Here is a 17,250-nt window from a genome sequence, read left to right on the forward strand (position 1 = left end):
ACGGAGCACAAAGCGGAGCCAGCTTTGTTGTTTTCACTCACATATGCGCTATAGGACTGTTCCTCAAATACGGGCGGGTTGTCATTGGTGTCTCCCACTGTCAAGTGGACATTTTTGGAAGTGGACAAGGGAGGATTGCCTTCATCGGTGGCCCGTATTGTAATGTTGTAATCTGACACTAGTTCACGGTCAAGTTCTTCCGTGGTAACGAGAGCATAATAATTTTTGATAGAAGGAACTAATTTAAATGGGACATTTTCCTGAATGGAGCATCTGACCTGTCCATTCTCCTCAGAGTCTCTATCCTGCACATTTAGAATGCCCACCTCAGTACCAGGGGGCATATTCTCAGGTATTACATTAGACATTGATTTTAGTTGTATGATAGGGGGATTGTCATTTGTGTCAATAACATCAATAATTAAAGAACAATAGGATATTAACCCTAGGCCATCTGCAGCACTTATTTGAATTTCATGTGATTTTACTTTCTCATAATTAACAACCCCAGCTACTCTCACCTCACCAGTGGTGGGGTTTACTGTAAATATATTGCTATTGTCATTAGAAGCATGGTCAAATGCATAAGTGATTTCACTGTTCATTCCTTCATCTGCATCAGTTGCAGTGACTGTGGTCACCAACGTTTCAATAGGGGAATTTTCAGCTAAATTGGCTTTATATACTGCTTGACTAAACACTGGTACATTATCATTAGCATCTAGCACAGTGACGTGTAAATTTACAGTGCCTGATCTCTGAGGAGAGCCACCATCATACGCAGTCAGCATGAGTGTGATCTCCTGTTTATCTTCTCTATCCAATTCTTTCTCCAGAATTAATTCACAATACTTTCGTCCAGCTGGTTTTGTGTTGACTTTCAATTTGAAATGATCATTGTGCTGCAAAGTGTAGCTTTGAACAGCATTTTCTCCAATATCTGCATCGTGTGCCTCTTTAAGTAGAAAACGCCCCCCTTTGGCTGCTGATTCACGAATTTCTAGCTTAATTGAGTCCTCGTTAAACTGTGGCGAATTATCATTGATATCGACAACACGTATATTAACATGGTGCAGCTCCAAAGGGTTTTCCAGTACGAGCTCTTCCTTTATAATACACGACGCCTTTTTACCACAAAGGCCCTCTCTGTCGATTCTCTCCTGCACAATCAAGTCACCGGTACCGAGGTTGATGACGCAATGTTGTACGTTTCCGTCTTCTGGTTCAAGGCGTGCTCTCCGAGCAGACAACTGGCCCGAATTTAGTCCCAAATCCTTTGCAATGTTCCCGATCACGGATCCTTGTTTCATCTCTTCTGGGATCGTGTAGCTCACGTCTCCATGGGCGGTGGATAGGGACAGGAAAATAAATATGAGGCAATACCCATGAAAAGGCAATCGTTTGCTTTCCATGGCAAAAAACATTGAAGTCAATATTAAAAATGATGCATTCAAATATCCCAAAATGTTCTCGGATATCCCAAGATTATCACCCGCTCCGAGTGCAGCTACACAATGAAAATCAAGGATGCGTGTCGACATTAAAAAAGGAAGGATCAATGTTTTTGGTTTATGAGCGCATACTGACATCTAGAGTCTGTTTTTTGACATAACACCTACTACAAAAATAAAAAACATGGATGCTGGGTGGAAATTCAGATGCCGGTGGCGTTCGTTTATCAAATTGAAGATCACTTCTTTGACTTATTATAAAATAAAGTTAAATAGTTATAAAGTAAACGAAAATACAATTTTCCATTGAGATGTTGTTTTCTAAAGATAAGTGTGGATAAAAATCCCCAAATAGCAAAGGAGAATGCCAACCAATCAGAAATCAGAAAATATTTCTGCTCACCCTGATATCCTTGCCCATTGTAGATAAATAACAAACAAAGTTGTGTTTTTTCCGTGTGGAAAACATTACAATAATATACACTGCCATTTCTTAGATTAAATGAGAATAATTGGTTCATTTTTGTAATGCAAATGATTAATGAATTAATACATGTGTTTGGGGGAGTCATATTGTCAAAAACCTATGTGATAAATTTCAGCCAGGTTAAGCGAGAAATCCTTCCAATACAGGAACCATTACTGTTCTGTATTGCATTAGGTATTTTGTACCATAAAAATATTTGTTTTAAAGTAGATTACCTTAAATATGGATTTTTTTTTTCTGGTAATCGTAATATAATCAAGCTTTGAAATTTTTCTAGTTACCAAGTATTGACCATTAAGTTTCAACTAGGCTGGATTTAAAAGAATAAGGTCACTAATCATAGCCTCTTAAAAGACATTTGGAACAAACTTCAACACATAAATCAAGCAAGACTCCCAACAAAGCCAAACAATAGTCACATTTGACAACACAAAATCCTCTGGGGCTTCTACCCATGGCGCCCGCCCCGAGACTAGGAGGTTGTGGTTCAAACCTCGGCCGAGTCATACCCAAAACTTAAACATTGGCACCCGATGCCTCCCTGCTTGGCGTTCAGCATTAGGGGTTGGAATTGGGGGGTGTGGTCACCGAATGACTCCCAACACCTCAGTCGGGTTGAGCGAGAGGGCTGGGAATCCCCTCCTCTGAATCAATCTCCCAAAAAGAGTCAGAAATGTATCTAGCCACCTCCCACTAGGGGGATATAGCTGTGGTATATATATATATATAAAGTTTGAAGTGTGGTTTCAGTAACAATAGAAGACCTGAACAATTTCAGCACCAAGGACAGCGATTAAATAACCCCTTTATCTCAATACAGGGGTCTAAAGGGATCTGGGTGAGGTTAAGCCTAATGGGGTTTTCAACAAAAACTGCGCTGATAAAAACATTCTGCTATTCTTAACGGGACAGTGTCTTATATTTGTTTACCAGATGTCGCTTTAACGTGTAGTGCAGCCAAAAATGTGTCCAAGGAAGACTACAAACTACGGAGACAAAAAGTGACCAAAATGCACAATTTTTCTTCCGATTTTTACCCAACATTTCTCAAAGACAGACAAGAAGAAGGAAGACATACGTTTATAAACATAATAAAAAATAGGGAAAAATAAATTGGAACAAGAGGCCAAAAGGGAACATTGGAATAAAAGGAAAAGTAGGGGGGAGGAAAGGAATATTCAAATCAATGGAACAATTTGGTTATTTGCCTTATAATATGAGGATTCCTATTTTCCAAAAATATGCTATAGTAAGAAACGTGTTGCTATTCCTTTACCCTCATTATAGATGCTCAAGGAGTAGCAAATATAAAAGTGGACCTAGCAAACATCAGAAAGACTCCCTAAATATCTAAGTGGAATCACACAATGAAATAAGTATTTTTCTCTCTAAAATTGTAATCAAAATATAGTATGTCAAAAACTGTAAGTAGACAAATAATGTATTCATAAGAAAGTTGTAAAAAGAAACGCTAGACCTGTAGAATGTTAGTGGGTATAAAGAGTCATGAAGATTTTCATAAAAGGTCATCATTTTTCGCCACATGGAAAAAAGTGTTTTGTGAAAAAATACAACCACAACGATCAAACCATTACTGCTAATAAAACAGTCCTTTACCAAAAACAGAAAAGCAGTGACCATTATTATTATTATCTACTGCCGATGAAAAAGTCTTTAAAATAAATTCAATCAAACTGATATGGGCCAAATTGTTTCCACCGTTATAACAAACCAAAAAAAAAAGAGCCAAAAAGAGTGAAACGAAAAAGTGTCAGCCAAGCAACATCAATTAAATAATGAAACGCTGCATTCGTTTAAAATTGAAGTGGGGCTCTTGCTCATACCTCAGGAGAATTTCCAGCACCTCCAAACATCTCATCAAAGTCTGATGGACTTTTGTTCAGAGTCTTGTCAGCAGGCAGGGTGTTGTCGTTGTAAGAAGACACAAACTTGAAGTCGCTTGTTCTGGATCCCGTTGTCAAGTAGGTGTCATAGTTGTAGGCGCTGCGCAACGTTCCGGTGCCATCCACGTCGGCGTAATTGGGAGGCATATACGTGCCAGGGATGGCAACCGCACCATCAAACAAGAGTCTTGGCTTCCTCTTGCGACAGAACCTGACAGCTAAGACCACCACAATGAAGGTGAGGAAGAAAGTGGACACAGACACCAGGGCCACCATCAGGTAGGAGGTCAGCTTAGAGGTCTTTTCCTCATAAGAGACATCCTTCAGTTCCGGTACCTCGGCCAAGTTATCAGAAATTAGTAAATATATGGAGCAGGTGGCAGAGAGAGGGGGCTGTCCGTTATCTTTCACTGCCACTACTAGGTTCTGTTTCATGCTGTCCGATTGGGAAATGTCCCGCTGGGTCCTGATCTCGCCGTTGTGAAGGTCAATGCTGAAAAGTCCTGGATCCGTTGACTTGACAATGTGATAGGAAAGCCAAGCGTTCTGTCCAGAGTCGGCATCCACAGCAATGACTTTTGACACTAGTGAGCCTCCGTGTGCCGCTTTGGGGACCAGATCAGTCATGAATGAATTTCCCTCTGGTGAAGGGTACAGAATCTGAGGCCGGTTGTCGTTCATGTCCCACACAAAAATGCTGACATTCACGTTGCGACTCAGCGGAGGAGAACCGTTGTCTCTGGCCACCACCTGGAGGCGGAAGCCCTTTAGTTGTTCATAATCGAAGGACCTGACAGCGTGAATGACACCTGTATCACTGTTGACAGACACATAGGAGGACACCGGGGCACCATTGACCTCGGAGGGCAGCAGGGAGTAAATGACGGTGCCGTTCTGTCTCCAGTCAGGATCTCGAGCTTTCACAGAGCACAAAGTCGAGCCGGCTTTGTTGTTTTCGCTCATGTATGCGCTGTATGACTTTTCCTCAAAAACGGGGGGATTGTCATTGATATCTCCTACTGTCAAGTGGACAATTTTGGAAGTGGACAGGGGAGGAGAGCCCTCATCAGTGGCACTGATTGTGATGTTGTAATATGAGACAAGTTCCCGGTCCAATAAATCAGTCGTGACTAAAGAATAATAGTTTTTAATGGAAGGATTTAATTTAAAAGGGACAGTTTCTAGTATGGAGCAGCGCACTTGCCCATTTTCCTCAGAGTCTCTGTCCTGCACATTGATGATGCCCACCTCAGTACCAGATGGCACATTCTCTGATATTGGATTTGACAAAGACTTTATATTAATTACAGGGGCATTATCATTTACATCAATTACGTCAATAACTACTTTTGCCTTTGATGATAGGCCATAGCCATCCTTGGCTTCGACAAAAACCTCATATTTTGACCATTCTTCATAATCTATTTCACCGACCACCAAAATTTCTCCTGTATTTTGATTGAGTGAGAACATATATTTTGCCTTATCAGACAGCCTGCTAAACTCATATGTAACTTCTCCATTTATTCCTTCATCTGCATCTGATGCACTCACAGTGACGACTTGAGTATTCAAAGCTGCATCTTCCTTTACTGATGCTGTATAAAGGGTCTGACTAAAAACTGGAGCGTTGTCATTTGCATCAAGAATAGTAACATGGATGATGACAGTACCAGATCTTTGAGGTGCACCCCCATCCACTGCTGTTAACAATAATTTCATTTCATGAAGTTCTTCTCTGTCTAACTCCTTCTCTAAAATTAGCTCACCATCTATACTGCCAGGGTTTGTCGTTTCAATGCGAAAAGCAAAATTTGAGTTTTGCTGCAAAATGTAATTTTGAACGGAATTTGTTCCTATATCTGCATCATGTGCTGCATTGATGCGAAATTTGGCTCCTTTGACAGCAGACTCGCGTATTTCCAGCTTCACATAATCTCTCGAGAAAATAGGAGAATTATCATTTACATCCTGAATTTGCAAAGACAACCGTAGCAATTCCAATGGATTTTCAAGCAGAAGGTCGAATTTAAGAACACACGACGGCTTCTCCCCGCAGTGCTCCTCTCTATCAATTCTTTCAGCAACAATTAAATCCCCCGTCCGGAGATTGATTCCACAATACTGTTTGTTGCTATTTTCCATATCAACTCGAGCTCTGCGAGCTGCCAATTTCCCCACCTCCAGGCCGAGATCCTTGGCAATATTTCCGATAACAGTTCCGCGTTTCTGCTCCTCTTGCACGGAATAGCTGAGATCCCTTCCATGCGCATTTGTGAGCAAAACAAAGAAAAATGTCAACGTCCACCATCGGGTAATATGCCAAAATGGCGCCATTTTCTCAAAGAAACAGAAAGTAGTGCAACAGAAACAGAATTTCCTTCGATCGGTCTCGTCTTTTTTCCTCTTTGTCTGCTGCTGAGTACTGCGGAGACAACTAGAATCTAGTTATATGTGCCGTCCAACACGCACCAAGCATTTAAAACCCTTTGTTGGTCTCTGGTGACATCATGTGTCCAGTTTACATATGGCAACAGTCATAATGTGGGGTTAAATATTAAGAAAATACTCGCAAAATTGAACAAAAAGGGGAGGATATAAGAACCCGGAAACACAGCAGTGACTAATTCAGCACCAAAGTCAACTATGCACCATAATGCTACGTCCATAATATAAATAAAATCAAACACTATTTAAAATCATTGTTTATGTTTTTTCTTCTGAGAAATAATGTACCGTTTGAAAAGAAAAACGCATGTACATGTACATGGTTTGTTTTTGTTTGGGAGCAAAACAATAAAAACAAAAACAAAACAATGTTAATAGAGAAGAGAAACCTTTGTTTAAACTGTAATTCAAATGACCGATCTGTCTATTATTTTAAATCCTATCGTGTTTTTTGTGAATTAATTCAAGCAGATAAATCACACATTAATCAAAATTAACCCCAGATCACCAAAAACATTTTCAGATTCACCACAAGTCTAAAAAGTTTAACACAGACCCACTTTCACAATATCCAAATGAAGGCATGACTCTGAAAGTATTGATGAACTGTAAACACGTTTGTAAAGTGTAAAATATGTTACCATGGAAAATGCCAACAAATACAAAAAAGAAAGATCAGAGAAACATTTGCTTGTTTTTGGTTTATATTGAATTGCTAAAGATGTCTTTTGCAACGAATAGAATATGACATTATTCTGAAAGAGACTCCTAGTAATTGATGACAATCTCTTGTTTATCAAGTAAAGCCAAGGAAACCATGTAAAATCTCATCTCATCTCATCTCATTAGCCGTACCGCTTATCCTCATTAGGGTCGCGGGGGGGGGGGGCTGGAGCCCATTCCAGCCATCTCCGGGCAGTGGGCAGGGGACACCCTGAACTGGTTGCCTGCCAATCGCAGGGCACCATGTAAAATGTTTTTGAATAAATAGTTACTCAAATTTACTTTTTTAGAGATGAAGGAATGCAAAATGAACAGAAAAAAATATATTACAATGCAATATATGCTTCTTTCTATGTATGCATGACACCTGTGGATATTAGTATCTAGCAGGGTGGTCCTACCTCCAAGGGGTCAAAGGAATCATGAAGGTCATCCACAAAGTCTCTTTGACTTTTCTTCAGAGTCTGCTCAGCAGGCAGAGTATTGTCATCGTAAGAGGACAAAAATTTGAAGTCGCTGGTTCTGGAGCCAGTTGTCAAGTAAGTGTCATAGTTGTAGGCGCTGCGTAACGTTCCGATACCATCCACGTCGGCGTAATTGGGAGGAAGATACGCACCGGGAATAGCAACAGCACCGTCAAACAAGAGTCTGGGCTTCCTCCTTCGACAGAACCTTACAGCCAGTACTACCATGATGAAGGTGAGGAATAGGGTGGACACGGACACCAGGGCCACCATCAGGTAAGAGGTCAGCTTGGAGTTCCTGTCCTCATAAGAAACATCCTTCAGTTCCGGTACCTCGGCCAAGTTATCAGAAATGATTAAATACATGGAGCAGGTGGCAGAGAGAGGGGGCTGTCCGTTATCTTTCACTGCCACCATCAGGGTCTGTTTCATGCTGTCGGACTGGGAAAGGTCCCGCTGGGTCCTAATCTCGCCACTATGGAGGCCGATGCTGAAAAGTCCTGGATCCGTGGACTTGACAATGTGATACGACAGCCAGGCGTTCTGTCCCGAGTCAGCGTCCACCGCAATGACTTTGGAGATCAACGAGCCTCCTTGTGCAGCTTTGGGAACCAGCTCGGTCATGAAGGAGTTGCTTTCCAGGGCGGGGTACAGTATCTGAGGCAGGTTGTCATTTAAGTCCCACACAAACACCTTGACACTAACATTGCTGCTCAGTGGAGGAGAACCATTGTCTCTGGCCACCACCTGGACCTCGAAGCTACTCAGTTGTTCATAATCAAAGGACCTAACAGCGTGGATAGCCCCAGTTTCACTGTTGACGGACACATAGGAGGACACCGGGGCACCGTTCACTTCAGTGGGCAGCAGGGAGTAAATGACAGTCCCGTTCTGTCTCCAGTCGGGATCTCGAGCACTCACGATGCACAAAGTAGAGCTTGGTTTGTTGTTTTCGTTCACGTATGCGGTGTAGGACTTTTCCTCAAACACAGGTGGGTTGTCATTAATGTCTCCCACAGTCAAGTGGACATTTTTGGAGGATGACAGGGGGGTAGACCCTCCATCGGTGGCACTGATTGTAATGTTGTAATCTGAGACTAGTTCACGGTCCAAAAGTTCAGTTGTGACTAAAGAATAATAATTTTTAATAGAAGGAACTAATTTAAAGGGGACATTTTCTTTAATGGAGCAGCGCACCTGTCCATTTTCCTCAAAATCTCTGTCATGCACATTGATAATGCCCACCTCAGTACCAGGTGACACATTCTCTGCTATATTATTAAACAATGATTTTAAATTGATCACTGGTGCATTGTCATTGACATCAATTATATCAATGATTACTTTTACTTCAGAAGACCGCCCATAACCATCTTTGGCTTCCACAAAAATTTCATGGCTGGATGCTTCTTCATAATCTATATGACCTACCACAGTAATTTCTCCAGTTTTCTGATTAAGAGAAAATATATTTTTGGCCTTTTCAGACAACCTGCTAAACTCATATTCAACTTCTCCATTTAATCCTTCGTCTGCATCTGATGCACTCACAGTGATGACCGCTGTTTTTAGCGGAGCATCTTCCTTCACTGAGGTTTTATATAAATCCTGAGTAAAAACTGGAGCATTATCATTCGCATCAAGCACAGTTACATGGACAACTACAGTCCCAGATCTCCGTGGAGAACCACCATCCACTGCCGTTAACAATAATTGTATTTCCCTCTGCTCTTCTCTGTCTAACTCCTTATTCAAAATCAGTTCACCATATTTACTACCTTCGTTTTTTGTTTGAATGCGGAAAATAAAATTAGAATTTTCTTGCAAATTGTAGCTTTGAACAGAATTTGTTCCTATATCTGCATCATGTGCTGCATTAATGCGATAGTTGGTTCCCTTTTCAGATGACTCTTGTATTTCTAGCTTCACAAAATCTTTAGAGAAAATAGGAGAATTATCATTTACATCCTGAATTTGCATAGACAACCGATGCAATTCTAAAGGATTTTCCAGCAGAAGGTCGAATTTTAGAACACACGACGGCTTCTCCCCGCAGTGCTCCTCTCTATCAATTCTGTCAGCCACAATTAAATCCCCCGTCCGGAGATTGATTCCACAATAATGTTTGTTGCTATTTTCCATGTCAACGCGAGCTTTGCGAGCTGCCAATTTCCCCACCTCTAGGCCGAGATCCTTGGCAATATTTCCAATAACAGTTCCGCGTTTCTGCTCCTCTTGCACGGAATAGCTGAGATCCCTTCCGTACGCATTTGTGAGCAAAACAAAGAAAAATGTGAATGTCCACCATCGGGTAAGATCCCAACACGGCACCATTTTCTCATAGACAGAGAGAATAGTGCAACAAAAAAAAAGAATTTGCTTCGATCGGTCTCGTCTTTTTTCCTCTTTGTCTGCTGCTGAGTACTGTGGAGACAACTAGAATCTAGTTATATGTGCCGCCCAACGTGCACCAAGCATTTAAAAACCTTTGTTGGTCTCTGGTGACATCATGTGTCTGGTTTACATGTTGCAACAGTCACAATGTGGGGTTAAAAATCAAGAAAATACTCGCAAAAATGAACAAAAAGGGGAGGATAAAATAACCCGGAAACACAGCAGTAACTGATTCAGCAACAAAATTAGCAATGCACCATAATGTGACGTACGTAATATAGATAAAATTAAACACTATTTAAAATAATTGATGTTTTTTTTTCTTTTGAGAAATAATGTACTGTTTGAAAAAAAAACGCATTTACCTGTACATGGTTTTGTTTTGTTTGGGAGCAAAACAATACAAACGAAAATTTAATTTTTTTTTTTTAGTAGAACAAGCGTTACTTAAACTTTAATTTAAATTACCAATCTATTTATTTTTTAAAAATCCTATCATGTTTTTTTGTTAATTAATACAAGCAGATAAAATACAGAGTAATAAAAATTAACCCCAGATCACCAAAAACATTTTCAGATTCACAACAAGCCTAAAAAGTTTAACACAGACACACCTTCAAAATATCCAAATGAAAGCATGAATCTGAAAATATTGATGAACTGTAAAAAAAAGTGTGTAAAATGTAAAAAAGATGCCGACAAATACAAAAAAGAAAGATCAGGCAAACTTTTTCGTGTTTTGGTTTATATTGAATTGCTAAAGATGTCTTTTGCAACAAATAGAATATTACATTATTCTGAAAGGGACTAGTTAGTAATTGATGATGATCTCTTGTTTATCAAGTAAAACCAAGGAAACAATGTAATCTATTTTTGAATTATTACAGTTACTCAAATTTATTTTTTAGAGATGAAGGAATGCAAAATGAACAGAAACAATCTATCACAATGCAATATATGTTTCTTTCTATGTATGCATGACACATGTGGATATTAGTATCTAGCAGGGGGGTCCTACCTCCAAGGGGTCAAACGAATCATGAAGGTCATCCACAAAGTCTGATGGACTTTTCTTCAGAGTCTGCTCAGCAGGCAGAGTATTGTCGTCGTAAGAGGACAAAAATTTGAAGTCGCTGGTTCTGGAGCCAGTTGTCAAGTAAGTGTCATAGTTGTAGGCGCTGCGTAACGTTCCGATACCATCCACGTCGGCATAATTGGGAGGAAGATACGCACCGGGAATAGCAACAGCACCATCAAACAAGAGTCTGGGCTTCCTCCTTCGACAGAACTTTACAGCCAGTACTACCATGATGAAGGTGAGAAATAGGGTGGACACGGACACCAGGGCCACCATCAGGTAAGAGGTCAGCTTGGAGTTCCTGTCCTCGTAAAAAACGTCCTTGAGTTCCGGTACCTCGGCCAAGTTATCAGAAATGATTAAATACATGGAGCAGATGGCAGAGAGACTGGGCTGTCCGTTATCTTTCACTGCCACCATCAGGGTCTGTTTCATGCTGTCAGACTGGGAAAGGTCCCGCTGGGTCCTAATCTCGCCACTGTGGAGGCCGATGGTGAAAAGTCCTGGATCCGTGGACTTGACAATGTGATACGACAGCCAGGCGTTCTGTCCTGAATCAGCGTCCACCGCAATGACTTTGGAGATCAACGAGCCTCCTTGTGCAGCTTTGGGAACCAGCTCGGTCATGAAGGAGTTGCTTTCCAGGGCGGGGTACAGTATCTGAGGCAGGTTGTCATTTACGTCCCACACAAACACCTTGACACTAACATTGCTGCTCAATGGAGGAGAACCATTGTCTCTGGCCACCACCTGGACCTCGAAGCTACTCAGTTGTTCATAATCAAAGGAACCGACGGCGTGGATCGCCCCAGTTTCACTGTTGACGGACACATAGAAGGACACCGGGGCACCGTTCACTTCAGTGGGCAGCAGGGAGTAAATGACGGTCCCGTTCTGTCTCCAGTCGGGGTCTCGAGCACTCACGATGCACAAAGTGGAGCTTGGTTTGTTGTTTTCGTTCACATATGCGGTGTAGGACTTTTCCTCAAACACAGGTGGGTTGTCATTAATGTCTCCGACAGTCAAGTGGACACTTTTGGACGATGACAGGGGAGTCAACCCTCCATCGGTGGCACTGATTGTAATGTTGTAATCTGAGACAAGTTCACGGTCCAAGAGTTCAGTTGTGACTAAAGAATAATAATTTTTAATAGAAGGAACTAATTTAAAGGGGACATTTTCTTTTATGGAGCAGCGCACCTGTCCATTTTCCTCAAAATCTCTGTCATGCACATTGATAATGCCCACCTCAGTACCAGGTGACACATTCTCTGCTATATTGTTAAACAATGATTTTAAATTGATCACTGGTGCATTGTCATTGACATCAATTATATCAATGATTACTTTTACTTCGGAAGAGAGCCCATAACCATCTTTGGCTTCCACAAAAACCTCATGGCTGGATGCTTCTTCATAATCTATATGACCTACCACAGTAATTTCTCCAGTTTTCTGATTAAGAGAAAATATATTTTTGGCCTTTTCAGACAACCTGCTAAACTCATATTCAACTTCTCCATTTAATCCTTCGTCTGCATCTGATGCACTCACAGTGATGACCGCTGTTTTTAGGGGAGCAGCTTCCTTCACTGAGGTTTTATATAAATCCTGAGTAAAAACTGGGGCGTTATCATTAGCATCAAGTACAGTTACATGGACAACCACAGTGCCAGATCTCCGAGGAGAACCACCATCCATTGCCGTTAACAATAATTGTATTTCCCTCTGCTCTTCTCTGTCCAACTCCTTATTCAAAATCATTTCACCATATTTACTACCTTCGGTTTTTGTTTGAATGCGGAAAATAAAATTAGAATTTTCTTGCAAATTGTAGCTTTGGACAGAATTTGTTCCTATATCTGCATCGTGTGCTGCATTAAGGCGATATTTGGCCCCTTTGTCAGCAGACTCCGTTATTTCCAGCTTCACAAAATCTTTAGAGAAAATAGGAGAATTATCATTCACATCCTGAATTTGCAAAGATAACCGATGTAATTCTAAAGGATTTTCAAGCAAAAGGTCGAATTTAAGAACACACGACGGCTTCTCCCCGCAGTGCTCCTCTCTATCAATTCTATCAGCAACAATTAAATCCCCCGTCCGGAGATTGATTCCACAATACTGTTTGTTGCTATTTTCCATGTCAACGCGAGCTTTGCGACCTGCCAATTTCCCCACCTCCAGGCCGAGATCCTTGGCAATATTTCCGATAACAGTTCCGCGTTTGAGCTCCTCTTGCACGGAATAGCTGAGATCCCTTCCGTACGCATTTGTGAGCAAAACAAAGAAAAATGTCAATGTCCACCATCGGGTACGATCCCAACACGGCACCATTTTTTCATAAACACAGAGAATAGTGCAACAAAAAATCAGAATTTCCTTCGATCAGTCTCGTCTTTTTTCCTTTGTCTGCTGCTGAGTACTGTGGAGACAACTAAAATCTAGTTATATGTGCCGCCCAACGTGCACCAAGCATTTAAAAACCTTTGTTGGTCTCTGGTGACATCATGTGTCTGGTTTACATGTTGCAACAGTCATAATGTGGGGTCAAAAATCAAGAAAATACTCGCAAAAATGAACAAAAATGGGAGGATAAAATAACCCGGAAACACAGCAGTAACTGATTCAGCACGAAAATTAACTATGCGCCATAATGTTACGTACATAATATAGATAAAATTAAACACTATTTAAAATCATTGATGGTTTTTTTTATTTTGAGAAATAATTTACTGTTTGAAAAAAAAAATGCATTTACCTGTACATGGTTTCGTTTTGTTTGGGAGCAAAACAATACAAACAATTTTTTTTAAAATTGTTAGTAGAACAACTGTTGCTTAAACTTTAATTTACATTACCAATCTATGTATTTTTTAAAAATCCTATCATGTTTTTTTGTTAATTAATTCAAGCAGATAAAATACAGAGTAATAAAAATTAACCCCAGATCACCAAAAATATTTTCAGATTCACAACAAGCCTAAAAAGTTTAACACAGACACACCTTCAAAATATCCAAATGAAAGCATGAATCTGAAAATATTGATGAACTGTAAAAAAGTGTGTAAAATGTAAAAAAGATACCATGGAAAATGCCGACGAATACAAAAAAGAAAGATCAGGCAAACATTTTCTTGTTTTGGTTTATATTGAATTGCTAAAGATGTCTTTTGCAACAAATAGAATATTACATTATTCTGAAAGGGACTAGTTAGTAATTGATGATGATCTCTTGTTTATCAAGTAAAACCAAGGAAACAATGTAAACTATTTTTGAATTATTACAGTTACTCAAATTTATTTTTTAGAGATGAAGGAATGCAAAATGAACAGAAAACATCTATCACATTGCAATATATGTTTCTTTCTATGTATGCATGACACCTGTGGATATTAGTATCTAGCAGGGTGGTCCTACCTCCAAGGGGTCAAACGAATCATGAAGGTCATCCACAAAGTCTGATGGACTTTTCTTCAGAGTCTGCTCAGCAGGCAGAGTATTGTCGTCGTAAGAGGACAAAAATTTGAAGTCGCTGGTTCTGGAGCCAGTTGTCAAGTAAGTGTCATAGTTGTAGGCGCTGCGTAACGTTCCAGCGCCGTCCACATCGGCGTAATTGGGAGGAAGATACGCACCGGGGATAGCAACAGCACCGTCAAACAAGAGTCTGGGCTTCCTCCTTCGACAGAACCTTACAGCCAGTACCACCATAATGAAGGTGAGGAATAGGGTGGACACGGACACCAGGGCCACCATCAGGTAAGAGGTCAGCTTGGAGTTCCTGTCCTCATAAGAAACATCCTTCAGTTCCGGTACCTCGGCCAAGTTATCAGAAATGATTAAATACATGGAGCAGGTGGCAGAGAGACTGGGCTGTCCGTTATCTTTCACTGCCACCATCAGGGTCTGTTTCATGCTGTCGGATTGGGAAAGGTCCCGCTGGGTCCTGATCTCGCCACTGTGGAGGCCGATGCTGAAAAGGCCCGGATCCGTGGACTTGACAATGTGATAAGACAGCCAGGCGTTCTGTCCAGAGTCAGCGTCCACTGCAATGACTTTGGAGATCAGCGAGCCTCCGTGTGCAGCTTTGGGAACCAGCTCGGTCATGAAGGAGTTGCTTTCCAGGGCGGGGTACAGAATCTGAGGCAGGTTGTCATTTACGTCCCACACAAACACCTTGACACTCACATTGCTGCTCAATGGAGGAGAACCGTTGTCTCGGGCTACCACCTGGACCTCAAAGCTACTCAGTTTTTCATAATCAAAGGACCTAACAGCGTGGATAGCCCCAGTTTCACTGTTGACGGACACATAGGAGGACACCGGGGCACCGTTCACTTCAGTGGGCAGCAGGGAGTAAATGACGGTCCCGTTCTGTCTCCAGTCGGGGTCTCGAGCACTTACGATGCACAAAGTGGAGCTTGGTTTGTTGTTTTCGCTCACGTATGCGGTGTAGGACTTTTCCTCAAACACAGGTGGGTTGTCATTAATGTCTCCCACAGTCAAGTGGACACTTTTGGAGGATGACAGCGGAGTAGACCCTCCATCGGTGGCACTGATTGTAATGTTGTAATCTGAGATGATTTCACGGTCCAAAAATTCAGTTGTGACTAAAGAATAATAATTTTTAATAGAAGGAACTAATTTAAAGGGGACATTTTCTTTAATGGAGCAGCGCACCTGTCCATTTTCCTCAAAATCTCTGTCATGCACATTGATAATGCCCACCTCAGTACCAGGTGACACATTCTCTGCTATATTGTTAAACAATGATTTTAAATTGATCACTGGTGCATTGTCATTGACATCAATTATATCAATGATTACTTTTACTTCGGAAGACAGCCCATAACCATCTTTGGCTTCCACAAAAACCTCATGGCTGGATGCTTCTTCATAATCTATATGACCTACCACAGTAATTTCTCCAGTTTTCTGATTAAGAGAAAATATATTTCTGGCCTTTTCAGACAACCTGCTAAACTCATATTCAACTTCTCCATTTAATCCTTCGTCTGCATCTGATGCACTCACAGTGATGACCGCTGTTTTTAGGGGAGCATCTTCCTTCACTGAGGTTTTATATAAATCCTGAGTAAAAACTGGGGCGTTATCATTAGCATCAAGTACAGTTACATGGACAACCACAGTGCCAGATCTCCGAGGAGAACCACCATCCACTGCCGTTAACAATAATTGTATTTCTCTCTGCTCTTCTCTGTCTAACTCCTTATTCAAAATCAGTTCACCATATTTACTACCTTCGTTTTTTGTTTGAATGCGAAAAATAAAATTAGAATTTTCTTGCAAATTGTAGCTTTGGACAGAATTTGTTCCTATATCGGCATCGTGTGCTGCATTAATGCGATATTTGGCCCCTTTTACAGCAGACTCCCTTATTTCCAGCTTCACATAATCTTTAGAGAAAATGGGAGAATTATCATTCACATCCTGAATTTGCAAAGATAACCGATGCAATTCCAAGGGATTTTCCAGCAGAAGGTCGAATTTAAGAACACACGACGGCTTCTCCCCGCAGTGCTCCTCTCTATCAATTCTGTCAGCCACAATTAAATCCCCCGTCTGAAGATTGATTCCACAATACTGTTTGTTGCTATTGTCCATATCAACACGAGCTTTACGAGCCGACAATTTTCCCACCTCCAGGCCGAGATCCTTGGCGAGATTTCCAATAACAGATCCGCGTTTCAGTTCCTCTTGCACCGAATAGCTGAGATCCCTTCCGTGCGCATTTACGAGCAGAACAAAGAATGATGCAAACGTCCACCATTGGATGAGATCCCAAATATGCGCCATTCTATCATACAAATAGAAAATAAAGCAATTGATTTGGAATTGCCTTCGATCAGTCTCGTCTTTTTCTCCCTTGTCTTCTGCTGAATAAAGCGGAGACAAATCGAGTCTATGTACTGTGCAAAACACGCCAAATTATGTTCATACCTTTGCTGGTCTCTGGTGACACCATGTGTCGGGTTTGATATTGCAATTTTGATAAAATGCCAAATATTTGGTGAATACCATCGATAAAAAAGGGTGTTTCTAAAAAAGGACATAGTATCAACTCATCAGTGACGAGTTTAGCACCAAGGTTCATCGCTGACATTTAAAACAGTCTGCTTTGGGTCAGAATATGGATAATATTAAATATTATTTAAAATAATCAGTCGATTTTCCCAATGAGAGATATTGTGCTGTTACCAATGTATCTGAAATGTTTGATTGTGCATCATTTGAAGCAAAAAAGAGTTATCTAAATAGAAACAGAGCTATAATTACTGA

The 17,250-nt window shown here is 40.9% G+C and overlaps 2 protein-coding genes across 14 annotated transcripts in view; both read right to left on the reverse strand.

The window, feature by feature from the left end:
• The window catches only part of LOC148360213 (protocadherin gamma-A4-like), a 275,781-nt gene that overhangs the window by 211,910 nt on the left and 46,621 nt on the right, over positions 1-17,250 (reverse strand). The window contains exons 1-2 of one of the 13 annotated variants that reach the window (XM_088343727.1): positions 7,842-9,909; positions 7,415-7,775 (exon numbers count right to left, since the gene is read on the reverse strand). The exons of 10 other annotated variants lie outside the window; for them this stretch is intronic. In XM_088343727.1, the coding sequence (XP_088199853.1) occupies positions 7,415-7,775; positions 7,842-9,811 (2,331 nt within the window). In that variant the 5' untranslated portion in view covers positions 9,812-9,909. Of the gene's footprint in view, positions 1-7,414; positions 9,910-17,250 lie in introns of those variants that run through there. 2 more of the 13 variants (XM_088343696.1, XM_088343724.1) reach the window with 2 other exon arrangements.
• On the reverse strand, positions 14,353-16,861 carry LOC148360217 (protocadherin beta-15-like). The gene has a single exon (XM_088344288.1). It carries the CDS (start codon positions 16,765-16,767, stop codon positions 14,353-14,355), a length of 2,415 nt encoding a protein of 804 aa, XP_088200414.1. The 5' UTR covers positions 16,768-16,861.

This window comes from Urocampus carinirostris, chromosome 9 (genome assembly GCF_059441175.1).
Source record: "Urocampus carinirostris isolate Australia breed hairy pipefish chromosome 9, RoL_Ucar_1.0, whole genome shotgun sequence".
NCBI lineage: Eukaryota > Metazoa > Chordata > Actinopteri > Syngnathiformes > Syngnathidae > Urocampus > Urocampus carinirostris.

Excerpts from the sequence above, each read along its gene's own strand:
- LOC148360217 (XM_088344288.1), bottom strand. The coding sequence starts at position 16,767 with ATGGCGCATATTTGGGATCTCATCCAATGGTGGACGTTTGCATCATTC.